Source organism: Pogonomyrmex barbatus, unplaced genomic scaffold (assembly GCF_055798465.1).
Source record: "Pogonomyrmex barbatus isolate J1 unplaced genomic scaffold, ASM5579846v1 scaffold7, whole genome shotgun sequence".
Taxonomy (NCBI): Eukaryota; Metazoa; Arthropoda; class Insecta; order Hymenoptera; family Formicidae; genus Pogonomyrmex; species Pogonomyrmex barbatus.
This window is the reverse complement of record NW_028297171.1, coordinates 9,934,121-9,956,036: the sequence shown is the minus strand read 5'-3', so window position 1 is coordinate 9,956,036 and position 21,916 is coordinate 9,934,121. Positions and strand designations below refer to the sequence as shown.

At 38.8% G+C, this 21,916-nt stretch overlaps 2 protein-coding genes across 8 annotated transcripts in view; one reads left to right on the top strand and one right to left on the bottom strand.

Annotated features, from left to right (window-relative positions):
- The first annotated feature begins 246 nt into the window (after positions 1-246).
- On the top strand, positions 247-15,726 carry Mettl2 (methyltransferase-like protein). Of its 6 annotated transcripts, none has more exons than XM_089083023.1 (10): positions 247-509; positions 595-911; positions 1,099-1,311; positions 9,944-10,024; positions 10,166-10,425; positions 11,007-11,159; positions 11,309-11,623; positions 11,744-11,857; positions 12,063-12,235; positions 12,467-15,726. In XM_089083023.1, exons 5-10 carry the CDS (start codon positions 10,280-10,282, stop codon positions 12,604-12,606), a joined length of 1,041 nt encoding a protein of 346 aa, XP_088939149.1. In that variant the 5' UTR covers positions 247-509; positions 595-911; positions 1,099-1,311; positions 9,944-10,024; positions 10,166-10,279; the 3' UTR covers positions 12,607-15,726. The 6 variants fall into 6 exon arrangements, with proteins under 6 accessions (XP_088939149.1, XP_088939154.1, XP_088939152.1 ...); XM_089083028.1 differs by having other exon boundaries at positions 9,944-10,425; positions 12,467-12,547; positions 15,237-15,726; XM_089083026.1 differs by having other exon boundaries at positions 9,944-10,425; positions 12,467-12,547; positions 13,677-15,726.
- The window catches only part of Tpst (tyrosylprotein sulfotransferase), a 72,567-nt gene continuing 63,863 nt past the window's right edge, over positions 13,213-21,916 (bottom strand). For both annotated transcript variants that reach the window (XM_089083019.1, XM_089083021.1), the window contains 7 exons: positions 20,917-21,124; positions 18,688-18,821; positions 18,166-18,274; positions 17,377-17,571; positions 16,794-17,047; positions 16,195-16,392; positions 13,213-15,642 (listed from right to left, as the gene is read on the bottom strand). In XM_089083019.1, the coding sequence (XP_088939145.1) occupies positions 15,528-15,642; positions 16,195-16,392; positions 16,794-17,047; positions 17,377-17,571; positions 18,166-18,274; positions 18,688-18,821; positions 20,917-21,057 (1,146 nt within the window). In that variant the 5' untranslated portion in view covers positions 21,058-21,124 and the 3' untranslated portion in view covers positions 13,213-15,527. The remainder of the gene's footprint in view (positions 15,643-16,194; positions 16,393-16,793; positions 17,048-17,376; positions 17,572-18,165; positions 18,275-18,687; positions 18,822-20,916; positions 21,125-21,916) is intronic.

Genomic DNA, 21,916 nt, shown 5'->3' with positions numbered 1-21,916 from the left:
CATCTTGCCCGAAACTGAGGATAGTCACCGACGAGCGGCGCTGCTGTCGATCTCCACCGAACGCCGGGGCTCCGGCGGCCGCGCCTGTCTGCGTTGCCGCCACTCAACACATGCATGCTAGTCGGTGTCGCTCCGGTCGGCTTCAGGTGCGAGCGAGAAAGCGCGATGAATCGCACCGCCGGCTCGACAAGAACGCACGATTCACCGACTGCATGATCATGTGGGGGAACAGCGCGAGGGGAGAGTAATCGAGCCGGTGATGCGGCCACATCGACAAGTTTTGGCGAGCAGCGGTTGGCAGCCGTGTGAAACGCGCGGAGCGCCACGACGGCGACGGTGGATGAGTAGTGGAGGAAAAAGATGAGAGCGCGAGCAGGACGACGAGATAGTGAAGTAGGAGGTGGATAGAAGAGGGAGAGAGAACATTCATTACACGTTCGGTTCTCCGGGCGTTCTCTGCCGAACTTTAGCCTAAAACGGATCGTTTTCACTTCGACCTGAGAAACGTGGTATCTTAATGCCGTTTATATTTGTCATAAAAAAGGGAGCATGAGATAAAATATGCCCTTACCGATATACCGGTATTGATTACAGAGTTTCTCGAAAGTAGCACATGTGGACAGTGGCACATGGATGCTAATTAAAAGTCAAAATTACTGAAGTAACTCACGAGATGAAATCGGGAAGAAAACCACATAGGGGAAAGGAACGCAGAAAAGAGAAAAAGAGAGAAAAAACATGAAGAGGGCGTTTAGTGGCGGGCGCTCACCCCCACTTATCCATTCACTGTACCACGCAAAGATCGAGCGTTTGCCGCATGTTTAGTCTACTCGCATGGAAAAAGGGGAAAAAATTCGAATTACGGACTCGCATACGAGTCAGTAATGTCCGATAAAAAAACGATGAGAAAGGTAAATTTTCGAGTTGAAACCTCTTCTTTAGACTTCTTATTCGTTCACATTCGTAACGAAATTTCTATCGATAACGAATATTCACATGAATCTTGATTTTAATCTTCTTTATCAAGTTTTTTTTAATATCCGTGCGTACATTTATGCGGCTCGTTTGCTCGGTCACACATAAAGTCTGCTTCTCTAGGGAGTTTCCGGAATTCGCAGCCGGCTATCTGAAACGGACGAGCCGTTGGGAGAAAGCGAGACGGAGGGGCAGAGGGACATGGAGAGAGGGACGAAGAGAGCGAGAGGAAGAAGCCGGTCCTCGCGCTCTCTTTCCGCAGGCTGAAGGATCGATTGTTCCGGTCCTTTCGCCGTCTCTGCAGGGGTGCTCCCAGAGAAATTTTACACCTAACCGGTATAGAAACTCGTAGTTTTATTAATATCTTTTTTACTCAAAGGAAATTTGTAAACGGGATATTAGAGGTTTCCTAATATCCCGTTTACAAGTTACTTTTCTATCGATGAAAAAAGATTTAGCGCCGATCGGAGAATAAAGAATGGCACTGTCATGGTAGCAATCTGAATCTATTTGATGAATGTATAAGCAGGAAATGTGTTAAAGTCCGAAAGCGACAGCGACACATAATAATTATTCCATTTCCATCGAAATAATTCTCTCGGTTAATGCCTTGAACGTTTCATCGCGCTTGTTTGAAAATTTACACTTGTTTGAATGTATAACAATTTAATTATTGTTAGTTTCGTTTTCGAAATGCACAGATGTTAATTAAAATTGCAGACGCGTCAAAATTAAAACAATTATTTTAATTGTATTTTTCTGCGGCATTTCGAAAAAGTAATTGAGGACAATAAATAACATCTCATCGATTTGCGAAAAATTTGTAAATATTAGCGACATGAGGAGAAATCGCATTTATCAGACAGATAACAGGGGCGGTTTCTTTCTCGCTCTGCCTGCTCTCCATATGCGCGCCCCTGCTCTCCCTAACCCTATCTTCTTTCTCTTCCTCTATCTACCAATTCCTTTCTCTCTCCCCTCCTCCTCTTCACCATTTCTGTCTCACTCTTTCTCTCTGCATGCGAAGTTTCTTCGCACCTTGGTCGCAGAGCGTGAGCGCGTTTATCGATCGATCGCAGAACGACCTCGCTCACGTCTCCTGGAGGTCAGGAGTCGGCGAGCTGGATTTTCCCTCCCTCCCTCCCTCCCTTTCCGCGCGATTTTCTCTTCTTTTCCTCGCGACGCGAGGCGACGCGGCGCGACGCTACGTAGTTCGAGTCGGTGCGGACAGCATCCCTCCGCCGCCGCGACGCCCTGCGTCGCTTTGCCGGTCGTCGACTCGCGATGCACGTTCCATTGATGAGGTGCTGCGCGAATAAATCGATGCGCGATTGTCGAGGTCGCACATTAATCCTGATCATTGAGATTTCCACAAAAAGTAGAAACGACGAATGAGAAATAGCGCTTCACTCGCGACACAAGAATAATCCTTGACGCCTATAAAAATCTATAGCGAAGAAATATTGTAGTAGAATAAAAACTTTGAATTATGTAAAAGATTTACGCGAATGGTGCTTCGATAAAGTACTTGTCGCGCTGGCAAATATTCTAGAGGCAAATGGATAAAGGAAATAAAAGATAAAAAAATTAATTAGAATGAATTAAAAAGAGATATGATAAATTTTGGACCGTTCAAAATGAAAAAAACCCGTTGATAAAACTCGAGACTTTTTTTTTATAGCTTTATTTTTAAATAATTATAATTAAACATGAGTTAATAATGTTCCAATCAAAGCCGCAGTTCGATCCAAGTACTCAGACTCAGAGTATTTACAATTGCGTTCCTGTTCTGAAGAACTCGGTCATATACTAGTTTCGAGATGGATCTCGAGAGTCAATCGGATACTCGTGACATCATAGTCGTAATCGCAATTCCCTCAAACAGCTCAATCTCGAAATAGCCTTGAGATCTATTTTACACGGTTCGATTATCAATTCTCGTGATATCTCTTGACATCTGGCACAGATAAAGGCCTATTCTACTATGGCTAGAGCTATCAGACTATTGTCGTGTCAACGCGCTGTCAAATATTCTTTTGCGAGCTTTGTACGCCTCAGTCCGCGAGTTTACGATGACTGCAGTGGATTTGAAAGCCCGCTGAAGAATATTGATCCGGTCGATCAAACTCTAAATTAAAAGCAAGATCGAACCACACTGGGAACTCAAATTGCTATCAAGAATATCGAGCCGTAAACAAGTTCGTGTAACTTGTTTATGTCTTATGGGCGTCATTCCTAGTTATCCGAGCTTCCCAGTTCAGAATGTTTCGCTGCACTTGCTTCGAGAGGATTGTTGCGAAACACCCTGTATATGACGCTGTGCCAGACGGTTTTCCCTCTTCCCCCCTTACTGTCTCTTACTGTCTTTCTCTTTTTCTCTCTCTCTCCGTTTCTTCTCTAGACTCACTGTCCTGTTAAGCGGTGCACCATGCGTAATGTGTCACAACGCGATCGTTTGCCACTCCCGTGGGGACCCATCGCCATCGAGGACGCCCGGCGTCGTTGTCGCCTTAGTCATCAGGCCCCGTTCATTTCATCGTCGTTTTCATGCCAAGAAACGCATGCAAGAAAGCAGGCCAGATTTTGACCTATCTGATGTCTCTACCTTGATGTCTCTTATTCTCCTCTCTTCTTCTTCCCCCTCTCTCTCTCTCTCTTTCTCTCTCTTTCTCTCGCTATTTTTTTTGAGTACAAATGCACACAATCTTACACACCACGGACAAGGTCAAGATTCCTTAGCCTCCCTTCTAAACTTGTATAAGTATCGTCTTTTTACCTCTCTTCATTTTTCCTGTTTATTCTAATTAATACTCTCACACGAAAACGTTAGATATATATATTTTTAAGTCTGGCCGAAAATCGTTTGCTTTATGCTTTGGGAATCAATCGCTTGTACGCGTTAATAAAATAAAATTCTAAGAAGATTACTAGAAGAGGATCTAGTTCGGACAAACCTATCATCATCAGATTGTTTGAATAATTAGCATCTTAGTATATCGAAACGACGTGTTCGTTCGTATGAATACTACTCACTTGACATATGTGGAATTAATATTTTATCTGATTAATTATTAGAATTAACTATTTATTTATCCTCGATAATGCTTTTGAGAAAAACAAGTTTCTACATAATTTTGATAAACGCGTGAAATTAAACGAAATCTTCGCGTAGTTATGAAACGATCATGATGGTTCTCGATCGGTCCGAGATGAGAGCGAGGAGCACTTGGGACATTCCGTTGCTGCCACTTGTGCGAACAGGTTCCCGAGCGATTGGAAAAAAGAAAACGAAAAAAAAAAAAAGGGAGAAGGTGGAAAGACGCCGGGCGAAGAAAAAGGAAGCGGCGTGTGGAGCGGCGAGAGCTAAACAGAGTCATTCACGGTGGATCGTTTGATGTAAATAAATGAAATCGCGAGACCAGATTGGGCGTTCGTCGGTGCCATTCCTATTACCGAGAATTCCCGAGAACGGGAATCGAAGTCAACGTCGTTTCCGGCGACGATCCGACTTTTAAATACGACGAAACGCAGCCTGTATGGTCGCGAATAAACACAAACCGTATCGTTTTTGCTTATTTTTGGTGTATCGAGTAAGAACTTTTAATACAAACTACTTTGCGGAGAGTACTCGATATCGCCAATAAGGGACCGTTCCCGGTAATTACCGAATTCCTCTAATTGAGGGACGAGATTAGTAGGTGCCTGTGGGAAATTCTGCGAGTTACACCGAAATTCTCAGGAAAGAGAGGGGACAGTCGGGTCAACCGGAAGTCAAGGCCACGCGGTCAATCGCCCTGTGATCCGTCGTCGTTATAAATACCGGTACCGGGCGCCCCCCCGGTATCTCTACGTATCTACATTTGTACATCGCATACCGCGAAATCCGGATATCTCGTCGTGTGAATATGCCGCCAGTCACCCTCGTCTTCCATGAAGGTTTGCAAACTGCATCGATTTCTCCCCGAGTACTTATTCAAATTCATTTCATTTCATTTCAAAAGTGCGCTCTTTTTTGCCCGGATAAATCTCTCTTTTTAATTGATCGGCTACACGTACGGCTACAATTGATCATAATTATGTGGAAACATGCCTCCGTGAAAAATCCGTGTGCATCTTCCCGATACACCCTTCGTATGCGTTATATCGATCGGCGGCCATTTTCGCAGCAGTTCGAATACCGCGAAAATGTTTCCATTAGCGTAATTAATTCGTAGGCGGAGAGGGATAGAGTCGCGTGGCCGGGTTTCGCGTTTGTTTTTCAACAATCACCCAGGGCCAATCGTTTCAATTTTGTTCATCACCCCTGGTCCTCCCCCAAACCACCCATCTCATCCCCCTTCCCTTTCTCTACCTGCCTCTCGACAAAGCTCGCGCGCGAAATTTACCTGGTAATTTGCATACCATTTAAAGCGACCGCATCGGCCCACCGCATGACGGTGGTATTTGGTTTGACGCTGCATCGGACGGTTAGAAAGTACTCTGACTATTCAATCATCTTAATTATCCATCCTATTTACACTGTTTATACGATCTGCTGACGTGAATCGATGCGGCAGGAGAAAAGGCGAGACGCTTTGTTTCCATAAAGGAAACGTTCCGTTTTAACACAATTACTTTTCAATTCGATTCAGAACCGATTCAATTTTGTATATTATTTTTTTGTATTTTTTGCGTCAATATAAATCTTTCTTTACATCTTTATGACACTCGACTCCTCGAGGAATCGTAAAGCGACGTTGTTGTGATTTTTTCCTCGATCAACACAGATCTGGGGCAAGTTAAAATGGATCTCGCAACGATATCGAGAAATATTTTTGTAAAAGAGTCTTTCGCAAGGGAGTCGCAAGGGGATCGCTGCGGTTCGCGTTACTTGATTATTGGAGAACGTATTATTACTTCGTAAAAGCGAAATACATTCTCGAGGTACATTTCCTCGCGAAACGATCGAGGATACATAAGCGAATCATTTCAGTAGAATTTTCTCTTGCTTTTCATGCTTATTGATACGTTATCATCGAAACAGAGAGAGGCCGACGCGCGCCATTTCGAACCCGCGTTTTTGTCTTTTGGGGAAAGTGGTGGTCGATATCCGCGTCCGGTATTCCGAGGCGTCTCTCACCCTCATTGCAGGCACCACGATGGGGTACCCCCAAAGATCGTTCGGGCAATGACCTCGAGATTATATATTCCACCGGTGTGCGCGGGGTGGTGCCGCAGAAGGGGGCTTATGCCCTCCGAATTCGCACAGCGCGAATCAACCCCGACGTAACGAGACTGATACGAGGGTCCTTTCTTCTTTTCCGAACTAAAAAATGTGGTGCTTACCAAGTGAAAAGTTTTTCATCCGGCACATCTACAATTTCGCGCAAGAGCTTACTTCGATTTTGAAACATAAATTGATTATTCCGAAAGCGCAAGAGATACCGTGTATAATTTTGTTCTAATTCAATCGATAAACGACAACAAAATAGAGCTTCACTGGATACACACGCACTGCTGGATAGTATGTTAAAAATATTTTAATAAAAAAATTTTATATATAAATTCAAGCTATATATTGAGACGATAATCGTTTCGTTATTTATTGTTTATTATTGATCTTATCGAGTAAAAAGTCAAGTTGATTCTAAATTTTCTACTTTATCATTTTCTATACTCGTAATAAAAACTAACGCTTGATAGCAGTTTGGAAGTATAGCACATGATTTTCGAAATCATGGAAGATTTAAAGGTGAGAATAGACGTCAGGCAGAAGTAAAATACGCTTGAAATTTTCGAAGATGTGTCGATTGCAGGTGGTGCATTATCCGTGTCTCGGGAAGGTTCTCCCGCATGTAGCAGACCGAAGGGAGAGCAGCGTGCAAAGGGACGAAAGGACGAGGGCGGAGGGCGGAGGGCGGAGGACGGAGGGTAGAGAAGTCGGGAGAGGATGGAGGGACAAAGAGCGAGAGAGAGAAAGAGGATTCCGCGCGCTTCGTCGGGGTGGTTGCCCTCGTCTGCGCTTTGTGGGAAATGGCCGCTCAATAACGCGTAGGTCCTTCTCGTCCGCCCCTGCTCTCCCTGCCTCGGCGAGGCAAGGGCTGATGCCCCAAAAGACAGACGTCGAACCAACCCTTGTCCTACCCGTCCCGCCATTCCCTCGAAAAGGTCAAACCTTGCCCTTCCTCCTCGTCCCTCCTCCGGTCGAGAAACCCTCGAGTCGCAGGGACAAAAAAGGTGCAGGATGATGATTGGTCGAGAATCCCATAAGCCGAGGATCGCAGATAAGAGACTATTTGTAGATTGCCATGTGGACCGTCCGAGAAAAGAATCTAATAATAGATTTGGGAAGATCTAAAAAAAGATATTTAGAATTTGTAGACAGAGTTCGAAAAGTTTGGGTGGACGAGGTCCAACGGTTGCATTCACGTTGAACTTGTCCTAGGTCAAATATCACTAACGGTATTGACCCTTAATTTGCTAACCTGCAAGCTTATGGGAAATAAATGATTCATATTCATTCATCTACTTTCTTAAATAATGAAATGACTACTTTTTTTTTTATATCACAAAAAATAAAAATAGAAAAATGTATACCGGAGTAGATCTCTCGAAAGAAATGAATTTTCCCATGATATAGCCTCTATATAGGAATGTAAATTTTACGAGGCTCACTGCGATTGAAAACTTATTGCAATGAGATTACTCAGAGACTCTCAGAGAGAGAGAGAGAGAGAGAGAGAGAGGGAGAAACCAAAGTTGAAAAGAAATTATTTAACGAAGACGATTTTGTTTCGAATTTCGAATTAAGGATAAAAAATATAGTTTAATGTATCAATCGAATTAACAAAAAGTGCTTTCAAGAACTTTATCTCATCGTCGACCTCAAGTGTATTCCCGATAAAATCTGGCGGTTTTTTTAGATTCCAGCGACGCGTGTCTCGCGATTTTACGAGCTAAAACGCGCGAGATCATCCAGTTTTTGGCAAAAGAGCGAGAAGAGCGAGCTTCCCTGTTTTTTCACCTTTTCCTCTCTTTTTTTTTTTTCCCCTCTCCGCTCTTTTTTTCGTCTCCGATGAGAGTTCGCCGAGCGAGATCGATGAGTGCTAACCCGCGTCGCGCGCGAAAACATGGGAGAGGGCGCGACGGAGCGGGAGGGCGAGGGGTAGGGGGAGGGGGAGGGAAAGGGAAAGGGAAACGGATCACGGTGTGTATCGATCTCGCCCCTAGGGACTCGCGGCAGGATTAGGACGTCACGGTAGCCACCCACGACGAGGCGGCGCGTGCAGGAGCGGCGCGAGGATCTCGTGGCCCTTGGCAACCGGTTGCCAGGAATCGCGAGCGCGCATTACTCTTCTCGCTTCCTCGCATCTCTCGTCGCTCGACGCGCCTCGTCTCTCGTCTTGTTGAAGGGCGACGCTACGTCGATAACGGAGAAGCGTCCTCGCGAACGAACTGGCGATCGCGGCGATTCGGTTCCTCGCGCGAAAGCCGGAGGAACCGAATGAGAAAGAGAGGAAAGAGAGGAAAACAATGATGCGATGCATTTTGTTATTCTGCCTTTTTTAATACATTTAATTTTTATCTCTAGCCATTGGGTATACGATCTTGTTTATTTGTCCACTTTAAATTGAACAATTGCGAAGAGAAATGGATATTTTGCGATTTCGAATGAATTGAGAGAAATAAGGCTGAAAAGAAACTGAGTGAGAAAGTTGAGAAGAGTCGAGAAAAAATTATTTTTCTGAAATTTTAAACTTTGGAAATTTGAGATTCGCTTTATCAATCAGTTTTAATGATTTTAATATTTTTAGAAAATAAATGCACTTTGAAATGTACGTAAAAGTTCGAGTTTCATATTTGATTTTCTCCTTCATTTATTAAGAAAAATGAACTCGTTTTATAATTCAAATATAATTCGTCTTTGTAATAACATATACTTCGTAGGGCAGCTTCTCCGCTAATCCGATTGGTACTCTCGGAATCGATTTTTCCAAAAATAGTCGGCTCAAGCGGGTTACTGTATTTAGAAAACTGCCGGATCAAATGAAAATATTGGACTATCCAATAATCTCTTGAAATAAATGCACGGCCACGCAAGTTCGTCATTTTGATGCCGCATCTCGCGCTTTCTCTCAATCTTCAAGTAAGAAAGACAGCACCTGGTCTCATATATCCTTCGTTCTATTGAGACGTCCATACGCGGCGGTGCTTTATTCTCGGAATCCCGATATTTCTTCCGCTATTTAAAAGCACGCGTATCCTCCGAGTATCCTCCCAAAAGAATTAAAAATAAAAGATGGAAAAAACCGGGTTCTAAGAATAAGGGGTGTGAGATTCGTCCCTGCGCGACATCGAGCATCCGGTGACGCAACTCGCGTCACCCCCGCGATTCGCAACCCCCCTCGCGTCGCGGCGCGGCGCGGCGCGTCGCGTCACACCCATCCCGCTTCCGCATACCTCGCGCGCATATCCTCAACCTAACCTATATCACTTTCCTTAGGTCGTTGATCCTGCGGCCGCGTGTGCACGCGCGCGCGCGCGCGCACGACCGATCGAACGCACGCCGCCGCGAAAATACGCATGTGGATATTCTGCACACGCCGGAAAAGGATCCTCGTTAATTGTTCGGGAGAAAGCGTAAATCACGTCTTCCGAATGCTTCGCGATGCGTATGTTTAACGTAATACAGGAAGCTTTTGGAGAACATGATACCATTATCATTAATTGATTAATTCGATATTTGGAGATGATAGAAAATGAAACAAGATTAGATAACTTCATTTCATTTAACTGCATTCTCTGCATCCTTCCTATGATAGAAATAAATCTATTCCTAATATAATAAATTGTAATCATTATGCAATCATTGTGCTCTCACATAACTTAAATAGGAAATTAGAGGATCTATTAAATTTTTGGAATTAAAATTTACTTGATTTGCTTTATCTCATTTCTAATTATATTTCACTATTTTGTCTATTTTTAGGAATGCAAATTCTTGTGAAGTAACTTCATAATTCTGGGAAATACATTTTTTGGAACTTTCGGGAAATTCTTTGAATGTCAGGTAGAGACAATTCGAGATCTCAAATCGTGAAAATCAAATCGAGACTATTAAAAATGAAAATAAAATAGAAGACAATTTTTGCCAATTACAAAATCTTCTATTTTATCGATTTAATAATATTCTCGATTTTCACGATTTGAGATCTCGAATTCTCTGAATCGCAATTTTTCGACAATCGTCTCTCTCCGACGTGGTGTGTCCAACGACCTCGATTGGAATCGCGACAATTTCAACCGCGGAACGGAAACGCTGAGAATGACAGCGCGCCATTTCGCCGGCGCGTTCTCGAACATGGCCGAGGGGACGACGATCGCAGGTGGCTGCGATGGGGAAACGGAGAGACCGCAATTCGGAACGCGGAATTTGTCCCGCGACGAAAACGTCTTCCAGCACAATGCATGGTACGTTACGGTTTCACGTCCGCGTATTGTCGCACATGACATCGCTTGATTTGACGCGTGAGCATGTGTTTGACCTAACCTAAAAAAGAAAGACTGGAGTCAAAGAAAATAGAAAGACATGCATGCATTAATCTGTTTATTGTAACTATTTTTTATTGATAGTATATTTTTCATATACATTATATATATTTTTTTATTAAAAATATTGAAGGTTATTATCGAGCTATCTAAACTTGTTGGATGATAAGCATATCCTAACCTGGAAATTGGGATGTTTTGAAGTCGATGTTGATTTTGCAACATTATGTTTTATATTTCATAAATATGCGCTTTTATGAATTATGTTTCTTGTTTTTGTTTCCATTTTTTATTGTGTATTTTAACTTGCTAATTAAAGTTTATTTAGTTAAAATTAATTAAAATTCAATTATATTTTTTATTGCACAATTTTATATCATCTATTTATAAAATTGTTAGTATATTTTATATTTGGAAATAAAAATAATTGATTGATTCTGTTCACTAAATATATCTACTATTAAATATTTGACTTAATTGATTAACATTTGCTATTCTAAAAGGGATAATGTTATATGGGACAAGGAACAAGAAAAATTGGCACAACAAAAAGTGGACGAAAATTCCATTGTAATGATGTCACCTGATGAACTTTTAAAATATGAGACTGAAGCAAATAAATATTGGGACAAGTTTTATGGAATACATAACAGTGGGTATGTAAGATATAATAATATAATATAATATAATATAAGAAAAGTATTTTCTCTGTTTAATTAATTAGAACGCAATTGGATAATATAATTATTTAATTGAATTTTATCTTGGCATAATGAATTTCGAGTTGATACATTTATTATTTTAGGTTTTTTAAAGACAGACATTGGTTACTGATTGAATTTCCAGAATTAGCACCCAATACTGTAAAACAGAACATGGAAAGGCCCATGAGAGCTGCACTTACAGATGAGGATAAGAACTATGGAGATAAACACATCAAAATTCTCGATTTACCGTGCAAGGACGATTGCAGAATATTGGAAATAGGTTGCGGTGTAGGAAATACTGTATTTCCTATACTTATGTATAATACAGATCCGAAATTATTTGTCTATTGTTGTGATTTTTCTGCGACAGCTATAGATATATTGCAACGAAATCGTGCTTATAATATAAATAGGTAATGTAGCAAAATTTGTTTAAAATTCGTTTAAATTCATACAAAATTATCTAATGAAATACAATAGTTATGTAAATTGTTGAAAGCTATGTAATTTATAAGTATAATTTTTCATTTTAGGTGTAAAGCATTTGTTCTAGATGTAACTCAGAAAACATGGACAACACCTTTTGAACCTAAAAGTCTAGACATCGTTATCCTAATATTCGTATTATCTGCCATTCATCCGGATAAGTAAGTTTTATATATTAATATCTTTTATTAAACCCTGTTATACAATAAAATACATACATGTAATTTTATTGTAACATAAATATAAGTCTATAACATAATAAAATATTAATATAATATTAGTAATATGTAAAACTTTTAAACTAAACATTTATTCAAGAAGAAAGAAAGAAAATATTAATATATCTCTTAATATATTATTTTACAGGATGCAACATGTTGTAAAGCAAATATATAGGTATCTGAAACCAGATGGACTAATTTTATTTCGTGATTATGGTAGACACGATTTAGCGCAATTGAGGTTTAAGAAAGGTAATTGTCTCGGCGACAATTTCTATGCTCGCGGAGATGGCACTAGAGTGTACTTTTTTTCGCAAGGTATGTGTGTATATATATATAATTATTTTTTAAAATTTTTATATATTTTAATGCTTTAAAATATTGCAATCTTTTATTATAATAATTTTCTTGTATATCACTACTTCCAAACTATATATTGATTGTTTATTTAATATTAGTGAAATTTTATTTTTTTCGTAAATCTTTGCAAAATTATTAGTTTAATATTCATTGTATTAGGTTAAAATGTTGAAATATTTATTATTCCAGAGGATGTTAGAAAGTTATTTACAAGCAACGGTTTCCTGGAAGAACAAAACTTTGTAGATAGAAGACTGCAAGTTAACAGAGGTAAACAGTTGAGAATGTATAGAGTATGGGTGCAGGCAAAATATCGAAAACAATCGTAAAAGTGCATAATATGATTTAACAAATTTCCATTGGAAAAGCAAATATTTATGTTAGAAATCAGAAAACAGAATAATTGCATAGAAATATATTTTTATACATTATTCTCCCATTCTCAGGCATTTACTCAATATACATTAAAAATTGACTTTCATTTAAATTCTCCATAGCAATTCTCCAAATCTAATAAATCAATGTACAATATTTAAATTTTATATATATGTATATATGTGTATATATATATATATATATATATATATATATATATATATATAGAGAGAGAGAGAGAGAAAGAGAGAGAGACTATATTATTTAAAACTAGACAAATAAATAAAGAAGAATTGTGTCAATATATGTACAATTAGTTAAAATATTCTCACATATCAAAAAATATTCTATTTTTCATATACTAACTTAATTAATTCATCTTTTTCTACAAAATTAAATTTAAAAGAAATTAAGTCTTTTTCGTAATTAATAATCAAAATAACGATCTAAAATATATTACCTTAACTTTATATAAATATAGTATTTTGATAAATTTTAGGCTCCTTTTCTCGCCAATTAGAAATGAATTAAGGAATATGGATCAGATACAACAGAGCCTGTAATATTAAAATAATTTAATAGCACAATTCGACATATAGATTTGACAAGCCTATGCGGGTCTGCTGTCGTTTACAGACATAGCGCACGGCATCGTTCCTTGCTTAAAATTATAGTATAACTGTCAGGAGAATCCATGAACAACGGAAATGTGTCGCTGTTAAATCGCAATCGAGTTCACGGATATTATTTACACATGTTATATAATATTATTTATACATGTTATATAATATTAGATTAATTCGAAAACTTTGTCATCTTTCCATTAAACTTAAATTTTTTTAAAAAGATAAACTTAGTAAGAAACATTTTTAATTTTGCGAAAAATGATTAATTTTAATCAATATTACTAAATAATTTTAACAATTTCAATTTTTTTTTGATGACAAAACTTTGATATCAATCTAATATTAATATTTGATATCATATATCAGAAATATATTTGCAATTTATTCGTTTTTAATAGATATCGTGACGGTAATGGATTACTTAAAAACGCCACAGATAAACTATGCTATTTAAAAAATATGGCGAATATGAAAAATTTTATTTAATTTCACGCGAATTCGTTATAAGCGATATGAAAACGATTCGATGGAGATACGGAGGGTAAAAACGCCAGTATGCGAATTTTGTAGACATGCATACGTTAATTGGATGTGTTATGCATGAATGAGTTTACCCAGAAAGATAAAAAGAAAAAATGTAAATGTATATACTCAGTGTATCATATCTGTATACTGTTGAGTCGGTAATATAAAACTCAGAGTTTTAGATTTAATTTATTCAAAATTATTACTTTGGCAGATAAACTCATTTCTGCATAATTCTGCCTTGTGTATCGGACAATTGTATTTAACGTTGAATGTTTCTAGAAAGACTTCACGGACTATTGGACTATAATCCGATTAACCAAACTTTACAAGGGAAAGAAAAAAGAGAAGTTTCTAGTCTTCCATTTTTTGCACGTCTGAAGTTTTTTGTCGCTAAATATTCTAAAACGATTCTCTCTAATCACTGGCCATTGTTGGTCATTTAATAAATCGGTTACTTAAAAGGTCGAACCCGATTTCACAAAACTTAACTTTCTATGTATACAAATACATGAAAATGAATCCTTTCATTAGCTACGTGACAAAACGATTAACACAGAAACGTGACCATTCACATTTTTCTGTTGTCGGGAATTCAATTCGTCGAAATGATAACGAGTTCGATCCTTCATACTACATAATGTTCAAAGTTGTTTTATCGCTAGACGTATTATCGCGACGTATCTCACGCTTATTGTTCTCGATGATAGATAGTAGACAATGATGGTACTGTCAATTTGAAGTCTACTTCATAACATTACGACATTTGTAATGCTGACATGATAAAAAAGCCATCTACAATATTAATTTAAGTGATGAAAAGATTTCTTTTTAGATTTTTCTTTTCAATTTAAAATTAATAATTGGCATTAACATAGAATAAAATATTTAAAAAAATATATATATATATATATATAAAAAGGTTAATGTAATAACGAATTTATAGCAATAATTTATGAATCCGTCTTAAGTATTAAATATATTTAAGATAAAAATATTCCAAACAGAAACTCTATGAATTATAGATTTGTTTTGTTTTTGCAACGAACCTTTTCAAAATCAATATTTTTACTATTAAAGAAAATATTATCGCTATTTATTATATACATTTATTATATATAATTATCGCGATAAAACAGTATGTTCCAGAAATAAGCGACAGCATTGAAAAATTTATTCTACTCGTCTTGAGAAAGAAAATGTCATACGGTAATATATCCAGAAATATTACCTTTACAAACTCTTTTCGTCGATATTGGTATTGCGAGAATATCGAGAAGGCTCATAGAAATTTAATCTTAAAACGAACCTTACTCTTCGTTCCATTTTAAAGAAATGTATATGCAAGAGAAATGCTTCACGTCGATGCTTCATAAATTGTAAATTATTTCGAAGTTTAGTCACTTATCTCTGGTGCATTCTTTATTTTCTAGTCACGGTCTAATATATTACGTCATCTGGCATCGTGAAACGCAGTCCTGATGCGAATGAATAAGCGTCGAGAGGAATGATCGATTAATCCATCGTCGCTGGAATAACGCTGAAGAATTGAGAAAATACAACGTGGGCGATTAAATCGACGACGCAACTCGGCGTCGTGCGGGACCGAGTTTACTTTGAAAGTACAAGGGGATATTCTCTGCACACACGGAAATCCTAAATCGATGGGGATTTAGGGTGGTAATTGGTTATGTGTCGCTCGTGCCTATGAGAATCACGCGGGGTCACGCGACTGGGGCCGTGCTGGAAGCAGCTTCCTCGTTGCTGTTCTCAATCGGTCTGTGCGATAGATGATACGCCCGTGCCTTCTCTTCCCAAAGTTTTTCGCCAGCCAACACCCTAAAAGAGAGGAATTGAATATATGTGAATAGTTATGACGATGTAAAGTAATATGAATAGAAGGATCTTTTTCAAATTCTGAAACATGATATTTTTATTCAAGTTTTAATTGGCTATTTCATTCGTCCAGAAATCACACCAATAATTTTATAACATAGACGTTATTTTCTCTTGCGAAAAATACTTTTTAGTATAATTAATATTACATCAGAGAAAACTATTTTATAGAATATTGATATCCAAATAAATAGCAATTAGTCGATAAATATTTTCTGATACGAATAGTGAGAAAAATTTGCACAATGGCAGAGATTGTTTCAGTTTGAACGGTTACTAATTTCCCGTTTAGAAACTCTCAATTAGTTTGAAACCCCCAACTGCGATATCTATTTCGCGCACGCTTTGTATCTCTGCAATATGCTAAAATAATTTTGTCCCATTTCGGTTTAATTTTGGTTCACTGTGCACCGAATATAACTGTTCGCTCGCGACAACAATTCTGTATGTAACAACTGTAACAGCCATGCGACAACATAACAAATGGGCACGTACCGTCTGGTGTTGTCGCTAACTAAACTGTCCGGTGCGCCATAGACGGGTGGATTCGCGTAAGGATCGTAGCCGAGCACAGAGAGCATCGGTGCGATGTCCGCCATCTCCCTCACCACGTCCTCGGGAATGTTACCGACCCATTTGGTCAGTGCCGCCAGATTTACAGGCTTTATGATTTGATCCGATGACCTCTCGACCCTGCACATCGAATGATTTGTGATTTTGATATTAACAAAACGCGAAACGTTATTCCACGTACGCACATCTATTAATTTCGCTTTCACATCATTTCAGCGGAACGTAATTTTATCGCATTGTAAATATTAGTGTTCAATGTTGATGACGCAAAAAAGTAATTTGCCGCGTTATTGTTATTCCGGCATTATTATTAATAATGCCGAGCGTTATTTCATTACATTGTTATTTTCGGATTATTATTACGTTATTACATTATTATATTATGTCGAAATTAATAATATACAACATTATATCGTGGCGTAGCGCAGTGCTTTAACGTCTGCCTCAGTAGATCTCGCTCTCGAATTCTGCGATAGATGTTAGATTTAAATGCGCTCTGTTCCTCGGCTCTTCTCGCTTACTTGCTCAGAGGTACTCCGCCAGGTTTGTTAATGAATTCCTCGTGATGCATGACGGACTCATTCCACGGCACGTCCAGATAGTTTAATATCTTCTTCATCCATTGGCGTGGATGCAGCACCAACTGCTCGTAAGGGACCATCAGACATCTCTCAGGTCCTAATTCCTTGCATTGGCCGTACATTACGGAAATTGCGTGATTCCACCTGATGAGGGACTGCCGGTAGGACGATAAGTCGAAACCCGTTATTGTGACCTATAAAGAGAGGAGATATTTATTTGGAAAATTGTCTTGTCTCATTGTATTGAGCGCATACTTTTTTACCTAAAAAATCTTGCATTCTACATTTAGAAAAGCGTTACATGAGCCGTGATATTAACGTTGGAAAAATTGCTAGAAACGACTAATAGCGAAAAGTTTCTCAGTTCGAAAAAAAAAAAAAAAAAAAAAAAAAAAAATACGATTAATAGTTCCATTTAAAAGTTACGTGATTTGATGGAGGAATCACGTAACTGTCGGCGAACAACCAAATACTTTTTGGAGAAAAAAAGATAATGTAATGTGTTACGCGAAGCTTTTTTTACCTTCCTGGATATGATGGAATGCACCGTCGCACGCCCGTCGCGCACCATGAATATAAATTTCGCGTTCGGGAAGAGCTCGAGGATGTACGAGCCCATCTTCAGGGTGAGTGGATCCTTGTTGCACAATCTCGGCGCGGGCTCGGCGTGTCGCGCTATTATTTCCAAGCAGAACGCCGCTATCGCGCTGTCTATCACCTGAAAGAAAAATAGCGCATCTCTCGATATTCCGAGGCCCCATATCCCGGGATCCATCTCCGTTCCATATCGGATACGTTCGCGCGACCGTAAGGACGCGCCTCTCTCAAAGTTTCGTATATCGAGTAAATCTTAATTTTAATTATTCATGGGAGACGAGTTTGGAGAAGAGAACGGGACTCTCGACCCCTTACATCAGCTCTTAGACTAACACGAGCAGCCTGCGATTTACACGAGGGAGAGCAAAGTTTATAATTCCGCGTCGCGGTGATGAAATTATTCAAACTACGCACGCAAATTTTTAAACCTTCAACGAGTTTTGAGGGAGAGGCACGCGCATTTAAATACCGGGCGAGAGGAGGGGGGGGGGGGTAAGCGTCTGAATAAATATGCCGCGCTACAGCGAGAAGTTTCCGGAGTGCAGCTCGCATTTTTCAAGCGCGTGAGAGAGGTGTACCATTCTCGATAAAATAGGATAAAACTTTCTCTTACTGTGAATTTTTTTCGTTGGACGATACTTAAATTATTCAGATCTGTCCCAGTGCTGAAATATACGCTCCTCTCAGAACCGCGCTTTTCAGAACATGCACTTACCTCTTTTGAGATCCCCGCCTCGGTAAGTCGTACATTTTCCTTCTCGGACTTGGACCAGTGCATCTTCATCTGAAGAATTCGCGGTATGACTCTGGTCTCTTGTCCGCACCTGGAACAAAATGCTCGTAAAATATTCGACCGATTCGATCTACAATTCGCGTTGAATTTTATGATAAATTTCTCTATAATTATACGTTATCGTATATCTCAATGGAATATATATCGTCAAGAATACATTGATCTTGTCTTGGTTCATCATTAACAAAATTTTATTTTGTTATGCGAATGATCGCGTATATAAATTTTTTCCACTTTCTTCTGCAGAATCAGGAGATAAACATTTATAAACATCCTAAATGTTATTCCAAAGACAAATGTATCAGAAAATCAAATTAAGACAAACAAACCTATGAACACCGACATCTATTTTTATTGCTCTTTCTAAATACTTAATTTTATCTACTTAATTTTATTAATTTATTCCGACGGCTAGATCTCTATAAACGATACTGTGGTATTTACCTCACGTCAGGGTGCGCGTCCAACATGGCACGCATTAGGGTTGTACCTGATCGTGGTACACCGCCGATGAAAATGAGCGGCATATAACGATCATATGTGTACGTCTTACGATCAAATGGCCCGATCACGTATTTCTGCAAATTATTACATAAGAGTCAAACGAAAAATATTATACGAAAAATATTAGTGAAATGTTAAAGCTTAATTTAAACAACTCGTATCAAAAATCAGGATAGACTTTTATTTACAATTTTATGCGGTGTAACAAGAAAAAGATTTAAAGAATCAAAATACCGCATGTATGTCTGGTTAAAATTCAGTTTATGTGATATTTCGGACTTGACATTAAACGGAGAAGAAGATTCTGTCATTTATTTGCTCTCGCGAAGTTAATTCAGAAAAAAAAAAAAGAAAAAAAAAACACCCTACATTTCTCGCTACTATATTTTCCAGTATCGACTATTAAAATAAATTACAGTTTTTATCCATATCGTATACTGAAAAAAAAAAAAAAAAAAAAAAAAAAAAAAAAAAAAAAAAAAAAAAAAAAAAGTTCCCACTCGGCTTTTCTCATGACATCGTCATTTCCCGCTGGGGGGACTGATACGAGCGCGCTACTTAAAAAGACTTTTTACCGAGGTACGCTCATAAGTAAGTGGGATATAAACTCTTACTCGTCATTCGTTCCGGTATTTTACCGTAACTATCTTAACGCAATTAAAGTAAGTCTACAAGAAAATTAATAAAAGCGCCTTCAAGTCGACGGCGGATGGCGGAAGTGGATCGGGAAAGGCGCGGAGTTGGCTCGGAAGTTGGACTCGTCGTCTCGTCGGTGTATCGACTTCGTCGGTAGGGGCAAGTTCGTCGAACTATTCTTCAGGAACGTCGGGCATCCCTTTCTCTACGCTACGGTAGCGGCAGTTTGGCGTTGATTAAGGCCAAGATGAAGCTTCCAAGAGTTGCACACAGTTGCTCGTCCGCTAATACGTGGCCTGACAGTTTAAGTTCGTAGACATATTTCTTTGCCTCCTAATCTGGCAGCGACGGAAGCGCGACGAGACACGAAGAGCAACGAGATAATCTTTCATTCCTCCGTTACATACCATACGTGTTCCTTCTCGACCGTTTGTAAGTTATTTGTGGGTAATTTATCATCTAGCTCTTTCACGTCCGATTTTTTTTTTTTTTTTTTTTTTTTTTTTTTTTTTTTTTTTTTTTTGAGAAGAAATATATTCATCTATTTTTGAGAAAATCTTTTTAAAATGCGCTCGATTTGATTATACAGTAATTCGATATTTATCAGAGATGTGATATTATTTCAATATAATATGCATGTCTCATTAAAAGATTAATAAAATATCTCTGTGCAGCGTCGAAAAAGTCGAGCGAAACAATCGAGACAGTGCATCAACAACCAAGTTTCTCGTTAAGAAATTCTTGGAGAAAACTGACGACGAAAATTATGAGAAACGTTGAAAGATGGGCGTTTATTGAGCTCAGAAAAGTTTCCGACCGATATCTCGACTGCTATTTCAATCGAAGAATTGTACTTCCAACGGCGGAAAAACATTGCCGGAATAAATATGAATAAGACACGTGAAGAAAAAGTTGTACTTCGACGAGAGAGAAAAGATAATATTTAATTTAAACGCAAAGTATACTCGAATTCAAATGAGTTTCATCCACGAGTCGTAGCGTACCGTTATATTAGTAAACTCAGATTCGATATTTGTGCAAAACGAAGCTTTTAACAACTCGACGCAATTAATACTTTGACAGCCATTAATTGCCGATTAATAATGTACAGACTCTGCCAGCCGCGCCAGCCGCGATAATACACTGCGCTCGTATTATATTATCGTTATTATTATTTCGATTAATTATTATTGTTATTATCGGGGATAACGGAAGAAGAGAAGAGCCAAGAGAACGAAACTGAAGTAAGGCCATGGATAATTAAAATTTGTCGCTTAAGTAGAGAGGATAATTTTCTAGGATAAGAGCTAAGAATACAGGAACACACTTTCAATAATATAATATTCAATATTTTTTCCATATTCACCTGTTTTACTTAACCGAGAGAGAGAGAGAGAGAGAGAGAGAGAGAGAGAGAGAGAGAGAGAGAGAGAGAGAATTTATCTTTATCTTGAGTTATCGGAAAAGAAATGCGATTTGTATCGGACGCTCGAGGAATTATAGATTAGCCGGAGCATCCGTTCGCGTTCTCACCTCCTTGCTGACCATCACAGCCGTGGGCATGTATCTTGTGGAGCCGCAAATAATGCCCAGTTGATAAAGAGCGAAAAGAAGAAGGAGGCCCACCAGACAAGCGATGGGCCCCTTCCGGCCACTGCGGCTCGACAGCAACATATCGCCCGTCGCGCTAAAAGCCGCCTCTCACCAGATGCTCCGTAGACAGTCTACTACCTCATTGTATCTGCAACATAAATCAAATCTTCTTTAATCCTTTCTTTTATTTTATTTTATTTTTTTCTTTTTTTTACAGAAGACAAGCCTTTTCAGATGTGTAAAATATTAGAAGTTACAACTTCTGTTCACTGAGATTGCGAGATTAAAAAAAAATTCATTCTCGGATAATATTCTCGGACCACGGACGATGAATTAACCCCTATAGATCGTCTATAGATTTTTTTATATTTACAAAATGACAATTTTTAATGAACAATTTTTACTGAAATTACATATTTATTTATCGACATCATTAGTTTCAACAAGGCATTTGTTTTTGGAGTTCAATCTGAACTGGGAATGACAAATAATTATTCAAAAAATTGGTACGTTGTATCGATCGATAGTTCTAGACGAACCCGACCTGATTGAGCCAATCTGAACGGACCATAAAGGAGTAATTCGTCGGTCTTCTCACGGTCGAAGATTCCGGACGTCCATTCTGGATCAAATCGGGAAACGGGATAAATAAGAAATCCGTGGGAGCAGTTTTCGAAATTCGCTGATTGCTACCACGTTTCATGTGTCTCGGCATAAAACACATACATTGGCGCGGTTCGTTTTACCGTGGCTTTTCTCCCAACGTTTTCTTTCTCCCAGGCCACTTTCCCGACTCCCATGAATCTTACCCGATTCTTCCGGACGTGTGCCGTCGATATTGTTTTCGCGCTCGGTACCTTGAGCCTCGTATTTGTCTAGCATGTCGAATTGTCGTCGTAAAATTGATATCCGTGCCCCGCCCGTGGAGCGGCGTAGGAGG

Bases quoted from the DNA above. Each gene is read 5' to 3' on its own strand.
- Mettl2 (XM_089083024.1), top strand. From the start codon at position 10,280: ATGACAGCGCGCCATTTCGCCGGCGCGTTCTCGAACATGGCCGAGGGG. The intron at 10,426-11,006 runs GTACGTTACGGT...CTATTCTAAAAG, and splicing joins GTCTTCCAGCACAATGCATG to GGATAATGTTATATGGGACA. The intron at 12,236-12,466 runs GTATGTGTGTAT...TTATTATTCCAG, and splicing joins AGTGTACTTTTTTTCGCAAG to AGGATGTTAGAAAGTTATTT.